At 40.3% G+C, this 17,791-nt stretch overlaps 1 protein-coding gene and 1 non-coding gene across 7 annotated transcripts in view; one reads left to right on the top strand and one right to left on the bottom strand.

The window, feature by feature from the left end:
• The window catches only part of utrn (utrophin), a 301,041-nt gene that overhangs the window by 213,742 nt on the left and 69,508 nt on the right, over window positions 1-17,791 (bottom strand). For all 6 annotated transcript variants that reach the window (XR_016093863.1, XM_088929485.1, XM_088929492.1 and 3 more), the window contains exons 23-38: window positions 16,559-16,732; window positions 14,220-14,333; window positions 12,632-12,787; window positions 11,968-12,138; window positions 11,225-11,404; window positions 10,431-10,565; window positions 9,798-9,947; window positions 9,091-9,252; window positions 4,875-5,006; window positions 4,545-4,718; window positions 3,909-4,064; window positions 3,241-3,411; window positions 2,559-2,738; window positions 1,970-2,098; window positions 1,714-1,884; window positions 936-1,112 (exon numbers count right to left, since the gene is read on the bottom strand). Coding sequence is in view for 5 of the 6 variants with exons in the window: in XM_088929485.1 (XP_088785611.1) it covers window positions 936-1,112; window positions 1,714-1,884; window positions 1,970-2,098; window positions 2,559-2,738; window positions 3,241-3,411; window positions 3,909-4,064; window positions 4,545-4,718; window positions 4,875-5,006; window positions 9,091-9,252; window positions 9,798-9,947; window positions 10,431-10,565; window positions 11,225-11,404; window positions 11,968-12,138; window positions 12,632-12,787; window positions 14,220-14,333; window positions 16,559-16,732 (2,532 nt within the window). In the remaining variant the exon portion in view is untranslated. The remainder of the gene's footprint in view (window positions 1-935; window positions 1,113-1,713; window positions 1,885-1,969; window positions 2,099-2,558; window positions 2,739-3,240; window positions 3,412-3,908; window positions 4,065-4,544; window positions 4,719-4,874; window positions 5,007-9,090; window positions 9,253-9,797; window positions 9,948-10,430; window positions 10,566-11,224; window positions 11,405-11,967; window positions 12,139-12,631; window positions 12,788-14,219; window positions 14,334-16,558; window positions 16,733-17,791) is intronic.
• Window positions 15,934-16,006, top strand: trnav-cac (transfer RNA valine (anticodon CAC)). The gene has a single exon. It is a non-coding gene; the product is annotated as a tRNA-Val (tRNA).

Below are 17,791 nucleotides of genomic sequence, written 5' to 3' on the forward strand. Positions count from 1 at the left end.
ACGGCTTGCCATTATTGACTGTAACATTAATTTGGAGTTGAATCAGCAAATTCTGTAGAAGAATGTTAAGCAATCCTTTCATCACCAGCTAGAGCTGAAACAAAAGAGGGTCATGTAGAAAGACATTGATCCTAAACATACAAAAAGATCTACAACAGATGGGCTGAAGAAGAAACTTCACATTTTGGATTAGCCAAGTCAATGTCTGGACCTAATTCAAATGTTATGACAGGAACTGAAGCAAGATGTTCACGCAAAAAAAAACTCAGATGTCGCTGACCTCAAGCAGTTCTATAAGCAAGAATGGCCCAAAACTTATAAAGCTGATGCAAGAGAGAGAAAAAGTTACAAGAAACATATAGTTGAAGATATTGCTGCACAAGGGGGAGCCACGACCAGTTACTTAATCTGTGGGTTTACATACTTAGTCTAGGATATTTACCGTTAATTTTGTTAAATATTTTATGCACTTCTGCTATACATTTAATTAATGTTAACCTTTTATCAAGAATTTCATGAAGGCCTAAAACATTTTAGGTCTACAATATACGATAATACAGATCTAGTATTATACAGACCTAGAGACTTCGCAAACTTATTTCAGCACTTTAAATTTGCTTGCAAACTATTTTTCTAGCAGGACATGCAAGACAAAAAGTGAAATCACTCCACTGACAATTACAATCCACTTAGATTCCATGTCTGGTCCACAAAGATGAACCACTACCATGACTTTTCAGTGGAATTATTATCCCAAGCACAGAAGCAATAAGCTATGTCTAACTTTGAAAATATTCACGAAGCACTTGAATCCAAAAAAAGATATTGAAAATTGGTCATGGGGTTCTGTACCAACAGAGAAATGTCAATGAATGTCAATCTATTACCCTGTAGGATGCCATTTCAACCCGCTCTTCCAAGACATTTCCACTTACCTTCTCATCATCCTGGGGCAGCTGCTCAGGGGACTCCAGCCGCCTGTCCAGGGCGCTCAGTGTGGCCACCAGCTCTCTCTCAAAGAGCAGGAGCTCACTTACAGGTTTCTTCCCCAGACTTTCTGCCCCCTGTCGCACGGCTACCTCACAGCTGAGGGACTCCGAGCTCACGGACATCTGGATTGAAAATTAAAGACAGCATTTCTATGAATACAACAGTGAGGCTGGCTGGGGCTGGCAAGATGACAAAAGTGCATGCAGCACTGGGGCATAGTTTAGTTGATTACAACAGATCTACTGTGCGCTCACTGGCTAAAATATTGCGAGTTCCCACTGAAGAACTGAAGAGGAATGAGCTGGGACTGGGTCACAAGTCTTTCAGAATAGAGTGGATTAGAGTTCTCAGTCCCTGCCTGTACTCCTATGTCAATCATCTTCAACTGCCGCTGTAATGAACGTAATGGTCTAAGGTACTGAACTGCACATTCAACCGGGTCCACCAATTTTAAAAAGGATGGAGATGAGAGGATTGTTCTGGCCTGGTGGAACTCTGTTTCCTGTTCCTCAAGACTTTGTCTGCCCCTGAGTGTTCACCTTAGGGAGAGTTCCAAATACTTTAATGATTTTTGCATTTAGTAGATATGGATTGCATCAGCTTTCAGGACAACATTCTGAATCTTAAAATCAATAAATGTATATCTTTTCCTGATATAAGCAAGGGGTTTTCCCACTATACAATAATATAATGCCAGGTAATACACTTTCATGTGTTACTTACTTTAGCTGCTTTGATATGCTGGGAAACTTTGTCGAAATTGCGGTTAAGCTCAGCCAGTTTGGGTTCCACCACCTCGCGGCAAGCAGGCCCTCGACTGGTCATCAGGATAATGGCCTGGTCTCGTACACTGTCCACTCGCAAACTAATGTCTTCAAGCTCAGACAGTAGGTTCTGCAAAAACAGTCAAAGTCAGTGTATCTTAAAATCTGTAATCTCTACTAAAAACCACAATGGAAATATACCTAATTCCTGATACCTTTACAATTTCCTCTTTCTCATTTGCTGGTAGCTTCTCGGTCTCATCCAGGCGAATTTCAGTTTGGTACAGCCAAGTGCTAATGTGAGCCAGATTCTCATCAAAGATTTCCACTTCATTCTGATGGTTCTACAGACAGGAGGAGATGCTCAAAAGTATTAGGCGAATTTACTAAAAATAACACTAACCTTAAAATAAGCCTTTTGGCTTTTTGTAGATGGTAACTCGAGCACTTCAAGAAAACACCTGAAATGCCAACACTCAAAGGAAAAGAAGTCTACATTAAATATTTTTATTTACGACAAACCTGAAATAAAGTAAAAAAGCAATATATCAAAAAATCAAAATGTCATTCTGTGAAAAGTATTTTTTCCATTGGCACTATCTCTGGCAAAATTAAAGTGAAAACTTTAATGTTAACAAATGAAACTATTTTAGAAAGAAAGGCAAGACAACCTTTTTATCGCTATAAAGTCACTCTTATCCTAAAATGAAATTAATTCTGCCATCAGACTTCTCAACACCTCCAGACAGTGACTGTGAGCTTTTGTTGGCAATTGAAGACTAAGTGAGGATCTGGTCAACTTACCAGCACAGAGCTGAGCCAGTCCTCAGCCCAGGTGCGCACTCTCCCCCAGCCCGCATTGAGGACACACAGCCTCTCCTCCAGCACGGCCTCACTGCCCTCCACCAAGCCCTGCAAGGCGGCACTGTTCTCCGTCACGCTGTTCAGATCTGCCTTCCTCCTCTCCAGCTCCTTCAGCACGCCCTGCACCACCAGCAAATACTCAGCATATTCGTCTCTCATCCCCACCTTGCAACCCCAGACTCACTCACCCCCCAAAACAGTACCGCATAAGGACTGAAACCTCATGTGAGAATTATCGGCATGAACACCCACTGAGTTTCAACACAGGCCTTATGTCCTGACAGTTTGGCAGGTGAAGCATGCAGAGGAAGAGGTCTTTGTATTTTACATCCTGAACACATATTTAAAAATATTCTGTGTAGCGTGGACATTAAAAACAATTGTTTTATCTTTCACTAAACATTGTTACAGGACCATTTTGTACAGCTGGACACTACTGAAGATGCTTGCTATAAAAACCTTAAAATAAAAGCAAGAAAGCACTGACTGCTTTTCTAAATTGAGGTCTGATCTGAAAGTTAGAAAAACACTATCAGTGCATAAATCCTTCCAGGTTATTCCCAAGTGGATCACTGTCAACCCCATAAATACAGTAAATACAGTAAGAACTAAGAAAACTCACATTTGCCCATGCAACCTCTGCGTCAATGTCAGCAGGCATGTTTCCTGAGGAGTTCTTCTGGCTGAGAATAGTTTCTGTTGCTGTGAGCCACTCCTGTAGGGCGCAGGTCTCCTTCCGCAACTTCTGAGAGAGATGGATGGCTTTCTCCAGGTCTTGCTTTCCTTCAGTCACCTGTCAAGGCCAAATTTTACAAACATTTAGTTTGAGTTATTTTAATGGCATTAATAGAAAAATATTTGCAATTTACAGGACATCTCAAGAAAGCTGAATACTGTAAAGTGTTTTAATGTCTGCTTTTAAATCCATTTAAAGTACATAAAGACCTTTAGTTTGCCACTTTAATTTATCAGAAAATGAAAGGAAAAGATGAGAGCACTTTCTTACCTGCCTAAGAAAACTAATATGTTGTGCTAGGTATCAGGTCATAAAAGCAATCAACAAAATCATCAAAATCATTAATTTTCACATTAAGTATAACATCATCCAGATTGTTAGTAGAATAACAGCCAATAAAGTGAGAAACTAATAATCAGACAATTTAATTTAGTCGTGTGGTTCAATAAATGTAATTAGTATCGTGTGGTCTCTTCACAGTTGACATTACCAGTACAGTGCTTCTAATTTTCTTAAGTCATATGTGAGACAGGTAGATAAGCAAGTTCTATTACCTGGGCTCCCAGATCATTATAGAGAAGCTTAAGAGCTGTGAGCTGCTCATCCATTGCTTTCGGGTTGTCTGTCTGCTGCTTCTGCACGATCTGTCTTCCTGTCTTGATCACAGTTTCCACCTCCAGCTTCACTTCACTGAGGATCTTGTACAGTTTCTGAAACAAAGGAAAGCCATGACTCCTGGGTTCATGTCCAATTAGACAATAAATGAAATCCATTTAATAAATATTTAACGGTCTTATTACTGATGCTCATATGCAACAGATGGTAATGAGAAGACAGTATAAATGCAAAGGTTTGCAGATTTTCTAATTGTGCTATAGAAATCCTGAAAAACATATGTTTTAAACCAGGGCTGACATCTGATGCAGATGGCACTTAGATATTAGAAACCATATTTTCCTGAAGGAGAGCCTTAAAACTGTACATAACAAACACGATTTTCTCAAAGGTTTCATCTCCTCTGTACTGCAGAGAAGAATAATCTGTAGGCAATCAAAATTTAAAGGTCATAGTGCAAAAGAGAAGAATCAGATACATTGAGACACTACTGAAAATACAATAAACCGTTAAATTCAGTTGCCCATATACTGTAAAAGAGAAAGTATTTATACAGCTCTAATCACTAGTCTCACCATGCAGCCATCCAAATGCTTTTCAATTTCCTCTGGCTCGACTTCTCTGACATCCAGCACGTGCAGCTCAGCTTTGGCCCCATCCAAAACACGCTTACAATCCAACATCCGCTGCTCAAAGTTCGCAGGCTTTTGGAAGAGCTGATATTTGGTTGAGATCTCGCGCAGCTTCCTCTGATCATGAGAAAATGTAGTACAGTGTTAGGCAAATAAGGAGAAAAGGTCCCATCAAAAAACATATAAGGGCATCTTCAGAGGTTTTAAAAAAAAAACAACAAAATGCAGATGTTTGGTTATTATTCTCCTCCTCTACATGGCTCATCTGCTCACCTGCAGCACGTCCAGCATGGTGCCTCCGCGCGGCGCCTTGCCCTCCAGGGTGACCACGGGGACGTTCCCCACGTTCCTCCGGCGCAGCTCCTCCATGTTGGCCTCATGAGCTGCGATCTCTGCTTGTATGTTCTGAAAGAACGAAACACTTCTTTAAATGGTTTTCCTTTAAATGGCATTTTAACACATTCGCATGGAACATGGAAAAACTGGACAAACCACACATTTAATAACCCTATTGAGCCTTCAATTTTAATCTTTTGAGTGGAAACATAAGCATTGGTGGTAACTAAAAAAAATCTGCAGCCTTCATTAATGTTTTCTGCCTCATTTTCACCAGCCTTAACATATGGCAGTCAAAGTCACTAATGCAAAGCAATGTCTACAGTCAATAAATTCTTTCCAGGGCAACTAACTGTTGCTTCTCTTAAGGATGATTAAGCAAGAAGACCAAATTAACAGAATTCCTATTAAGGCTGACTATTGTTAAAATTTAGATTCATAAGCAGTCTGGTCATTTTTTAGTGAGTTGGGTGATACACAAACATAAACCACGTTATCCGCTAGGTTGGTTTTCATTCCTGACGACAGGCAGCGTGCTATTTTTTTTTAAATTGGAGTCAGAATGGGATTTACATAAAATATCCTCCATGCTTTGCCAAAAATATTGAGCAGCATTTAAAGCACCACAAATGCATACTGGAATCTTAAAGCATCCAAGCACAAATGGAGCCCTACAAGCATCCCTATTTTTCACCAGCTGTGATCAGGATTCCCGAAACTGATGTACAGATCTGCTTAAGAGCCAGTGGGGTTTGAATGGACTTTAGCTGGCCAGTCTTTCCTAGGCTTGCTGTGCAACACCAAAGTCTGGAACATGCCAGGTGCCTGTGAGCTTGCAGTGAAGTCGAGGAGAAATGCAAGTACTGATAGTCATTGACAGCCATTGGGGTTACCGTTCGTGAACCTTCTATGTAACGTAAATTGTATGCAAGTCGCATTTTCATATTTGAACAATAAGGTACACACATAAAGGATTATTAATACAGACTGAGTCTTACACCTATGAGTTAACCTATGAATTAAAAAAAAACAATTCAATGTTTTATGCTGTATGGAAAATTACAATTTTACCTATTAGATAAAAACTTGCTGCGTGCTGGCCATGCTTAGATTTAATTCATGAGAAAAGTTCAAATCTGTGAGCTACAAAGAATACAGTGCCAATTACAGTCCAGGCTGAGTGTGTTCTTCTGTGGCACAGCTACACTACTCTAGAGTTTTGAGTTAGGTACACTACATTAACAATTATATGCAACTCAGAATTATTTTTTTAATGGGGTTGCTATGCAAGTACAAGTATATGAGTCGTGCCCGACGTAACTCAATGCCTCTCCATTAAAACACTCCATTAAGACACCGTAGAGCTTATAAATTAGAAAATGACAAGTTGTGTAGACAGATGGGTGTGTCAGAGTATGTGAAAAGCTCCTCACTCTCTTTGTGTGATACAGGAGTTGTAGCTGCAAGCCTAGGTGATAAAACGAGACAATTCTTAATTGGATAGATACAAGACAGAAATCATCTGGTGTTAATCAGAATAACCTTACAATTGTTTTTTTTTTAAATCATTATTTTTAAAGAAAATTAATCTTCAAATATAAGGAAACCCTTAACAAAAAGGAATTATTTTCACATCATTTCTAGGCATCCATACATTCCCTGACAACCTCTACCCAAATTGAAAAGTAAGCCCTTCTGTCTGGAGATCAGGAAATCAACCTGGACTGTGCCCCCTATACCCAGGATATCAAGTGTACCTTGACACTTAACAGGAATAAACTGTTCTCTGATCATGGAAGGAATGCTACTGTATATGGATAGTGTTGAGCTGGGCTGATTCCCATTAAAATTTTGTAACATTAAGCCAGAACAGGTGTCTCCTCTATGTAACAATGCCCCATGACTTCCACAGAAACGAACAGACTGTGTGCCAGTCCTCCAACTCCTAATGAGGCTTAAGCAGTTTCCACTCTGATTCACAGCATGAAAATAAGATAATGGATAGGGCTGTCTTGATATCAATAGCAAATACCAATATTACAAATTATATGCCACAAGCAAAGGAGGCGTGAGGACACCAAAGAGCAGAAAGAGCAGAAAGCATCTAAGAAATGATCTAAGCAAATCCGTTATTTCACTTTCTGCCAGCAATGATTAAACTGTAACTGATTCATGAGCAACAACTAGTTACTAACTAGTAACTGGAAAAGAAAAATATCTTAAGACTATATCTCGTGACTGGCACAAGACTGTACTCACCGGTCTAAAATAAACAGCTCATCAACTGACAAGTACCCTTCAACTAAAATGTACCTAAATTTTAAAAATGATTTATCAACTGAAACAAGAGGCTGCTCTGCCCATTTTTAATGCTGATAAAGAAAGAATCATTGGATGGCCCATGATTTTAGAAGCTGGTTCTTTTTGTCTCAACACAAAAAAAAATGCAAGTACACAAAGAGAAAAACTAAAATTACTAAAAATTATTTAGCTAGGGGAAACATCCGGAAGCATCAACAGTTGACATAAACAAGATGACAACTGCTTTGCATGCAGTAGGAGGTCAGTTTTTGAGACACGGACACTACAGAGTAAGCAGCCAGGAAAGGCAATTCTAGTAGGTACTGCTCACATCAAAGAGGCAGCTTTTTCACCAGTTTCCTGCTGCACAAAATCTGATATGAAACTGGCCAGAAAATACACGTGTACCTGTACGTCTGTTCAAACTTTGCAAACTTTTATGTGGGATGTTATAAATCATGGTTGCTCTGTGATGTATACAATTGGACATTTCAGACTGAATGTGATCCTTTTAATAATAATAATAATAATAATAAATTTTATTTTATATAGCGCCTTTAAAGGTGGCTTCTCAAAGTTCTTTACAGGATGACAACAACAATAAATAAGAATACACAAGATAAAACACAATTACAATATACAGAGGAAACTGTGGATGGTGGTACTAAGAAAAGCAGAGGGGTGAAGAATGGAACCAGTTAAGTAAAGGCTTTTCTGAAGAAGAGGGTTTTGAGTCTGGATTTGAAGGAGTTTAGAGAAGGTGACTCTCTGATATCCTTGGGCAGAGAGTTCCAGAGCTTGGGGTAATAACAGGAGAAGGCCCTGTCACCCATACAATGTAGAGGGGTTTGGGAGCGAAGGCTGCGAGGTGGGGAGTAGGGCGATAATAGTTCAGACAGGTACTGAGGTGCCAAGCCATGCCAAGCCTTATAGGTGAGCATGAGGATTTTAAAGTCTACACGGAATCTGACCAGAAGCCAGTGCAAGGACTCCAGGATAGGAGTAATGTGAACACTTGCACTAGTCCTGGTCAGGATTCTGGCTGCTGAATTTTGGACATACGGCAGTTTGTTCAGAGTAGATTTAGATACCCCAGCGAGTAGAGCATTACAGTAGTCAATTCCAGAGAACACAAATGTGTTGATCAGCTTTTCAGCCACAGTTAATGATAGCATAGGGCGTAGTCTAGCGATATTTCTAAGGTGAAAAAAAGATGTTCTGACGGTATGCTGCACATGTGGGTCGAATATTAACCCAGAATCGAATATAACCCCAAGGTTTTTCAATTTTGATTGAAGCTTAAGTACAGAACCATCTACAGATAGGGTTACAGGACTGGCTTTATGAAGTTGATGGAGGGTGCCAATAAGCATGACTTCAGTCTTGTCGCAGTTAAGATGAAGGAAGTTTTGAGTCATCCAAATTTTTATGTCAGAGATGCAATTAGATAGAATAGAGACAGCCACATCAGTGTCAGGTTTGGTATGGATTTAAACTTGAACAGACTTAATTTCTGGGTGTAAAGTATAAAGCACTAAGAACTTTACATTCCCTCATACGAATACTGAAAATGTAAACATTTAAGCCCTAATTTATTATTCCATTCATTTTACATTATTATACAAACAAAATTGGCTCTTTTGACAGTTAACTGACAGCTACAGTCATGGTGCTTTATTAACTGTGGATGATCAGGGAAACAGTGGATCACAAAAAGGGGTACAAAATGGAAAGAAAAAATGTCAATTTAAATGTTTTGAAAAGATGGTGAAAACCAGACTTTGTGGAAAGAGACTTAAACCAGACGGGGAGAAGTGTACAATGAAGCCTGCACTGCAAAACGGTGAAGTACCTGTGCCTCCTGAGGGAGCTGAAAGGCATCAACCCTGTCGGTCAGATAGGAGGCGAGTTGCTGATCCAGCTGTGTCAGAGAGTCCTGGAGGGCCTGCAGGATCTGTTCGTTCTCACGGAGGTACTGTAGCTGCTGCTCCAGAGAGATCTGTCTGCTCACAGCCTGGAACGCCGACACCAACATGCAGTTCCTCAGTAACAACATAAAGCACTAAACACTATATACGATATACTACTACCAGGAAACACATCTGAAGAAGGCTCCACGGCCGAAACGTTGTTTTCTTTCTTCTTTTTTTCAGCATGGAATAAACCTATTACTTGTTCCTTTGCAGCCTACACATGCTGACGCAGCTACCCACCTGAACTACTACCAGGAAAGGCAGTTAAAATTTCTTTTCTAATATCCTTTACTAAAACTAACTACAGGTTCCTAGAAAAAGGACATCTATGCTGATAACTTATCAACATTCAGATGTGAACTTCTGAATAAACAGGAAACTCCCTCATTACTGTTGCATACTGTATGAATAGGGTCAGAATATCTTGGTCGTAGAAAACACCTGAACTCTCAAAGACTCTCACTTTGGGAACATTATATGACCAGGATCTATGATCTCATGCTTACTGAAGCATGAAGCTGTAGAAGAAGAAGCTGCCCTGCCAGGCTGGAGCAGCTCTAGTTCAATGCGAATCATGACTCCTCACCTGGTGACTCAGCTCTTCGTAGCGAGCATTGAAGGCCAACAGCTTCTCGCTGATTATCTCATCCAGAATTCCTCCATCAATAAGCGTCTGGCCAAGCTCCCGGATCTGTGTTCTGTTATCCCCCGGGTGTCGTAAAACAGACTCCAGAGACTGGGGAAGAAAAACACACCAATATTCAGAAAACTGTTTTTAAATCACAACAGAGTAGAAAATCACAAAGGGGAACTGTGATTAAAAGGACATTTTTACACTTAAGGGTAAGAATACAACAGTACACCATGATCTAGGATGAACATAGTCTAAATCATAAATAAAAAATAATATTTTAGCACACATTTACCAACAGATATCAGATATATAGATATCAAATATAAGGACTGCACCTTAGACTGGACACCAGAACCCAGTTACAATATAATTGAGACCAATTAATCTACACATCATGCCTGGGTAAACTGATCCCCCACATAAGCCCACATGACCAGACAGAACATGCAAACTCCACACAGAATGATCCCTCCTGTCAATGATTGAAACTCCTCAGAAATGTGAGGCAGCTAGCTATATTATACTATACTATTATACTGTACTCCTGCTCCTACACTCCAGACCTTCATGATTAATGCATCTCACCTCCAGGGCCTCGTTGACAGCCTCGGTATTATCAGGCATGTTGTCTGTGCTCTGCACGCGCTCTTCCAGACTGTTCAGCCAGTTTGTCTCCATTTCTAAATACTGCAGCAGCTCCATCCAACATGACCAAACTTCCTGCAACACAAATAAACATATACAGCTTACACATAGGACACACAACATCAACTTCTACACAGGACAACAAACAATTATTGGTCATTTCAGGACCTTCACTGCTCCTCACTTATTTATATCATATGAAAGTATGACAGTTGATCATTTGCACCTTCTTCTTTCAAACAATCCAAAAACCCATTATTCCAAACAGGATTCAGGCTCTGAAGCACTTTGTTATACTTTTTACAAAATAAGGTTTGCATTTCATTACTTAATATTCCACCTGAATATGGTTCCATGAGACTGTTGCTTTCAAATCAATAAACTCCACTCAAAATTCAGCGATGATACTCAAAACAAAAGTCAGTGCTTCTGAACTTTTTCTAAAAGATACTTTTAGTTTGGAGTTTGCAGCTGGATATTGTCCTGTTTCTGCAATAAAAATGCAAAACTATAATAGAGCCAGTGTGGGACAATAATCTCTGAACTAAAACTACACTGAGTGTCTGTATGGGGTTTCACATGTGTACTGTACATAGTACTAAATGTCTACAATAAGGCCCACAAAACAAATATAAAGTTCTCAGTTCTCAGTACTTAGGCCTAAATATTATCATGCTTAGCAAATAAACACATGGAGTGCGAGTTTGTCCTTTATTAACAACGGCGCTCTGTACCTCCAAGGTGTGACACTTGCTCCGAAAACGCTCACACAGCTTCTGGTAATTCTTCAAAACACCACTGAGGTCTGATGACAGGTCCTGGCCACCAGGGGGAGATTTTGCTACCAGCATGTTGATATTATCTTTCAGGATCTTCACTCGCACCTCCTTCTGCAACACATCCTCTTTCGCTCTCTACAGGAACAAAAGGGATCAGTCAGCTTATCCCATCAACTTGCCTGTTCCTGAAGACCTCTTGATCTGTCCACTCCAATTTATGATTATGAAAATCACAAACATTCATAATTCAAGCTTACATCATATTTATGGTGACTCAACCTTTAAATCTCAATGAATCAGTAGCCTGAGAAGGTAGACTCTTAATTTTAATACTGTAAAAAGCTGTCATCCTTTAGATGAGACATAAAACTGAGGTCCTAGCTCTCTGTTCTCATTAAATATCCCAGGGCATTTCTCGAAAAGAGTAGGGGTGTCACCCCGGCATCCTGGCCAAATTTCCCATTGGCCTTTACCAAACATGGCCTCCTAATAATCCCCATCTGTGAATTGGCTTCATCACTCTGTTTCCTCCCCACTGATAGCTAATGTGTGATGAGCATTCTGGTGCACTATGGCTGCCGTCCCATGAACCAGGTGGCTTTGAGTGGAACAGAAAAGCACTATATAAGTGTAAGCAATGATTATTATTATTATTATCATCATCTCGATTCTCCGACCACCAACCACGGGATCCTCACCTTCATCTCTTCCAAAGCTCCTTCCAGTTCTTCAGGACTCTTGTATTCAAAGTCTCTCATCAAATACTCTTCATCCACTTGAGTCATCCACTCCTGCATCTCTGCCAAGTCTTTCCTCAAATTCACTGCCTTCTCCTGGTTCTCCGACACACGCTCCTGGTGGCTTAACATCTGAGGACAGAACCACCGGAAAGTCTCTCTTTAGCTTTAAAGGGACGTGTATTTCCAGTTCACCCACTCACCTCTTTTCCCTGGTGTTTTATATTTCACATAGTGTCCTTCTTACATAAACAATTCAGACAACCACATTTTTTATCTTGTTCTCTCAACTGTAAAGTCAAATGATGGAGTTTTGACATAAACACAAAAACGTGCTTCGCCTTTTGAAACAGTGATAAAGTTGCTGAAAATCATAAAAATAACTGCCTCTTGTTCTAAAAACACACCAGGACAATAAATACAAAAAATTCTTTTAAAATTCTTTTGTATTTTGTACCCCTAAGATCAACAATAAAATAATCATGACTAAATGTCTGTCTTATGCTCTGAAGTAGAAACCTGGTGATATGTACTTTTAGTATCTTATTATTCTAATGTTTTTTCTCCTACATGCCATCATAAAATGTAAAGCTCTTCCTGTGAACTACCACTAGTATGTTCCCACCTTCTTGCTGAGCTTTTCCCATCGAACCAAACACTCCTCCAGCTTGGGCTGCCCCCACCTGGCCAGACCTGGTACTGCATGCCCTTGAACAGCTTTCACTTCACCTTCCATTGTTTTCAAGGTCATCTCCACATTGTCCATTTCATTCACAAACTCCTGTGAACACAGGTTTGATTTTGTTCAAGAAGGAATTACCACATGACAGTGACATACAAATGACAGTAATGCTGAAATGACTTGATAATGATGATGATGATTTAAATAAAGGATTTTGTAAGTACGTAATTGGAAATTTAAAACTCAAAAGTAATGACAAATGATGATAAATGACAAATGACAAAATAAAACCAGTTCAGGCTGCTTAATAATTGCACAGACTACTCATCAGAGAAGACTCTTTTTACCTTGCAACAGCAGTACAGCAGTACACTCTCAGAGTTTTAGACAAAATTTAAATAAGAGCCTCCCATAGGTCCTATTATAAAATTTGAGTTGGGGAAATTTTATGTAAGATACATGAAGAGTAAGTAGCACACTCAGCTCATTCCATTACATTCCAAACAGCCGGGCTCTTTTTTACACTTCTATCTCGCTTTAGTTTCTCACACATGTGGCAAGCTCTGCATATTATTCCACAATTTTTTGTTGAAAATTGTGAGTAACCCATACTGAAACCATTCCAAGCTCCAAATTATTTTATTATTTTAATTTGATGGCTTTTTTGCTTAATTACTGAACAGTACAGTGTACATTACAAAATGTGTAGTTATGAACACATTTGTCAAATGTGTTTTATGATTTACTGCACAATTTTGAAGCATATGGGAAAAAAATATGTATATATGCTTTTTTATTTCTCTCCAATATATAAAGGGGAAAAGTTTCCTCTCAATCTACCTCACGGGCAAGCTAGATGCCGCTACATTCTCTCTCTTGCTCTCTACTCCACATACACACCTGTTAATCATCAAAGGCCAGTAAACCCTGGTGAGACTAAAACTCTGCTGTCCTCTGCTTCCTCACAGCTAGGGGAAATAAGGGACTGCTGCTGCGGTAAGGATGGTGATTCACTGTATGTGTTCTAACAAAGGCTGGGTTCCAACTTATCTTAAATTACGGACAAGACTTGTGTAATGGAACCTTCACGCAACCTGGGGAGTGGGTGTATGGGTATGTTGATTGCCTGCAAAGATAGGCAACTTTGCAATATAAATGTGCCTGCAAAGAAAACAGTCAGGATTGTCGAAAAAGTGGCAAACCATTCAACACAAGTGCAATCTCAGATCCTTTTTAGCACTTGCCTTAAAATAAGTAATGCCATACGTTTTGTATACCCCTATAGATTTCTCATTAAGCAGAAGTAATTAAACACTACATAATTTACTACAGGGGTAAAGGTCATTTCAAAAGAATTTGGAAACAATGCATCTGCAGAATAACTCATCTGAATGGCTAGCCCAATGGAAGGCCGTGTTCCTAATGTAGGGAAAAGAAGTTTGCACATTCAGAGCATTGTTTTTTCTTCCAGCCACACAAGGACTGTACGCATACTAGCTCAGCATGCAAGCGGCCCAGTTCTCACACTGACCATGCACCGATTTAGCTCTTCCTGAAGCTTCTCTGCGTCTCCGAGGGCAGCACTCTCTCTGGCTATAAAACTCTCGGCGCCATCCATCCACTTCTCAACCTGAGCAGAGTTCTCCTGGGGAGAAAAAAACAACATTAACCCAGAACCCTTTTGATTTCTGGCTACAGCACTCCTCTTTCATCTCCCGACCCTAATTATTTCTAAAAAAATATTGTTGCCACAAACTAGATTTGCCAAAAAACATTTAAATATGTCCTGATGACTTTAATGAAAAAGGCATCACGAATCCCAGAGGCAATGCAAAAACACCGCAAGCATGAAAGTGTCATGGGGCAGTGAGTCTGTTACTGACACAATCTTATTCCATTCCAAAAACTGTTTTTGTACATCCTGCTAATATCTGTGCTAAAACTGAGAAACAGTGAAAAACCAAGCACAAGCTATCAGCCAATGAGAGTTTGCCAAACATAATGTAGTACAGTACACATTTACTGTAGGTTTACTGAACAGAACAGTACAGTTAGTGAACTTTGTAATCTCTCTCCCACTTCTCTGTGTGAGCTGTGATCTCACCTATTTTGCTTATTAATAATCCTGAAAGCCACAGCCTATCCCATCCTGGCAGATGTACAGTAGCTCCTTCCATCAGCCTCCCACTGCTGCCAAGTTGGAGGAGTGAAGGCAGACGGTGGTTAATATATGCAAACTCCAACCGAATGTATTGGTGCGCTGCCAAATTTGTCTCTCTAACTATAAAGTAATAAAAACAATCTTCATTCTCTATAAAATGTATTTTCGTATTATATTCTCTGGTAAAAATATTGGTAATATCATTATTGATACCCCCCAATTAAGCCCTCGAATTTTGATTATATGTAAGGAATAGCACTTCAGGGAATACATCCTCATTTAACCCAATTAAATCTAAGCTCTAACTGCCTCTATTAACACTGATTTGACACAGTACTCTTTCTGCTGGAAAGCAGCCCCAGCCCTAAGCGAGGTATTGCTGTACTGCAGTGTAGTAGGACCGAGAAAACTCCTACAATAACTCCAACAACTACCCAAAGCAATGTTACTGCATATAATTTAATATGTACTGTATCTAAGAACTGAGCAATAATCTATTTCCACACTGACTGTCGACTTGCTTAACTGAGGTTTGTAGCTCATCTAGAGTACTAATTACAAGATAAGCACGAAAAAGCCCCTGCTGCCCCACTACATATACAAACACTTTCCTGTAGAGTATATTACTAAAATGGTAGTGTTATATTTTGCTATACCTTTGTCTTTACATCCTGCAATGCTGCAAATTTGCATTAAAGTGCACTTTAATTGATACATAAAGTGTTCATACACCATAATGGATGCTCTGTACTACTCAAATACAAGGTTATATAGCTATTAAAAGCACAGCTTGTTACACCCCGACGAGCTCCAGCACCGCCGCATTAGCTCAACCAATTACCAATGCACATTCCACACATGCTAGAGACTCATTGGGGCCATCCTCAACGAGATCAGGCCGGGCCTATCAGGCCAATTAGGGAACCTCGCACAGTATTTAAGCCCTGAGGAACCATTCCTCAGGGCTCAGACATTGAGTCACTAACCCTGCTTTGAGTTTGTCTCAATTTCAGGTTCTCAGAAGCATTTCTCAGTCTTTCTTAATCCTCAGTTTCCAGTTCCTCTGTCATTGCCACTAATCATCGTTTCCGTAGTGTAGTGGTTATCACGTTTGCCTCACACGCAAAAGGTCCCCGGTTCAAAACCGGGCGGAAACAGAGCCGCTTCTTTAAGGGCGGAGTGGTGGCTCTGTGGCTAAGGATCTGCGCCTGTGGCTGGAAGGTTGCCGGTTCAAATCCGGCAGAGGAAACCTACTCTGTTGGGCTCCTGAGCAAGGCCCTTAACCCCAACTGCTCACCCCAGGCTCTCTCCCTATCTGTGTGTCTCATGGAGAGCAAGCTGGGGTATGCAAAAAGATAATTACTAATGCAAGAAATTGTAAAGGGTTAATAAAGTGATGTTATTATTATTAGTATTATTATTATTCATCACCTCAGACCTCAGCCTCTGCTCTGCCTGCTTCAGCTGCGCAGCTACTGCCTCAGCTGTTTCCTCAGTCTCAGCTCTGTTTGTCATCTTCAGCACTGTCATCGAACAAATTCTCGATTGCCGCATATCTTGGGTCAATGACTCTAATTTTCACCAAGCCTGTTTCAACACCTTGTCAGGCCCAGCGTAACACAGCTATCATAGGATGTTCAGAACCCCCAAGCTACAGTGTGGGAGATCTTTGCTTCGTTGAGAAGAGGTGAATAAAGCGTAAGTGTTACATTGAACTCCCTCAGGGTCTTCACAATGTCCTGCAGCACTCGGGTCTCCTCGCCGACTCTGGAGCAGAGCTGCTCCCACCTCTCATGCAGGCTCTCACACTCCACCGGGCCCTTGGGGGCCTGCTGCAGCCTCTCAACAGTGGGCCGCTGGCCCCTCAGTTCTGCAGACAAAGTCTGGAGGAAAGCAAACAAGCACTGCCATTATTCACGGGGTTGGGCCAAGATGTTGGGCGTTTTACTTTTCTTGTTTTTACACATAAAAGCATTTTATTGCTGTTGAAGGAATTGATCAGAATTGCAGATGTCTTCCAAAATAAATGAAAACCTGAAAATAAAAAGAAAACACAGCAGAAAATTCAGACTATTGAAGTAAATATCTATTCATGATTATTCTTTCACATTTTCACTATTTTTGTCATGTCCTTTTATACTTGCAAAATTGGATGTGTGAACTGAAGGATTACAGCACATCATCCTCTTAAGGAGTTCAACTTAATGGCTTTCTGAGCACCATGGCTCAGTGGTTAACATTGCTGTTCTGCAGCACCGGAGCCCTGGGTTCAGTTCATGGGCTGCTATTTCTGTGGAGTTTGTATGTTCTCCCTGTGTTCATGTGGGTTACCTCCAGGTGCTCAGGTTTCTTTTCATAGTCCAAAGACACACTGGTAGGTGGCTTCTAGGAAAACTATCCCTAGGTTTGAGTGTACAGTATATGAGTTTGTATCTGTGTGTGCCCTGTAATAGACTGATGTCTCTTCCATGACTTATCCCTCTGTGGTGCCATTGCTTGCTAGGACAGGCTCTGGCTTCCCCGTGACCTTGAATTGGATGAAAAGGTTAGAAAATGGATGTATAAAGTTGTTCTTGAGTGTAGATGAACTTACAGCAGTTCTTCTGTGTCTCATAAGAGTTCAACAGTGGATTCCTCACCCTGGTTCTGTGGTGCCCAGGTTTCTGCTGCTTTTTGTTCCAGTTAAGCTGTTATTACAATGCTGATGTCTTTAATTGACTCCTTTAGGCTTGTTTGCTTTCTACATGCCGGCTAAATTACCCAACTTTAAGTGTTTTGTCCCAATGTCAGAATGCAGACTTTGTATCCAGGCAACTTATTTATTGAGAGTTTGCTCCCTTATTGCATCTAAACTGATCATCTTAATAAATGATCCAATTAAGATGAGCAGACAGGTGGGAATAACAATACAGTATGTCCAAAATATGACAAACACTTTTGTT

Source organism: Atractosteus spatula, chromosome 2, assembly GCF_055471065.1.
Source record: "Atractosteus spatula isolate fAtrSpa1 chromosome 2, fAtrSpa1.hap1, whole genome shotgun sequence".
Classification (NCBI taxonomy): Eukaryota; Metazoa; Chordata; class Actinopteri; order Semionotiformes; family Lepisosteidae; genus Atractosteus; species Atractosteus spatula.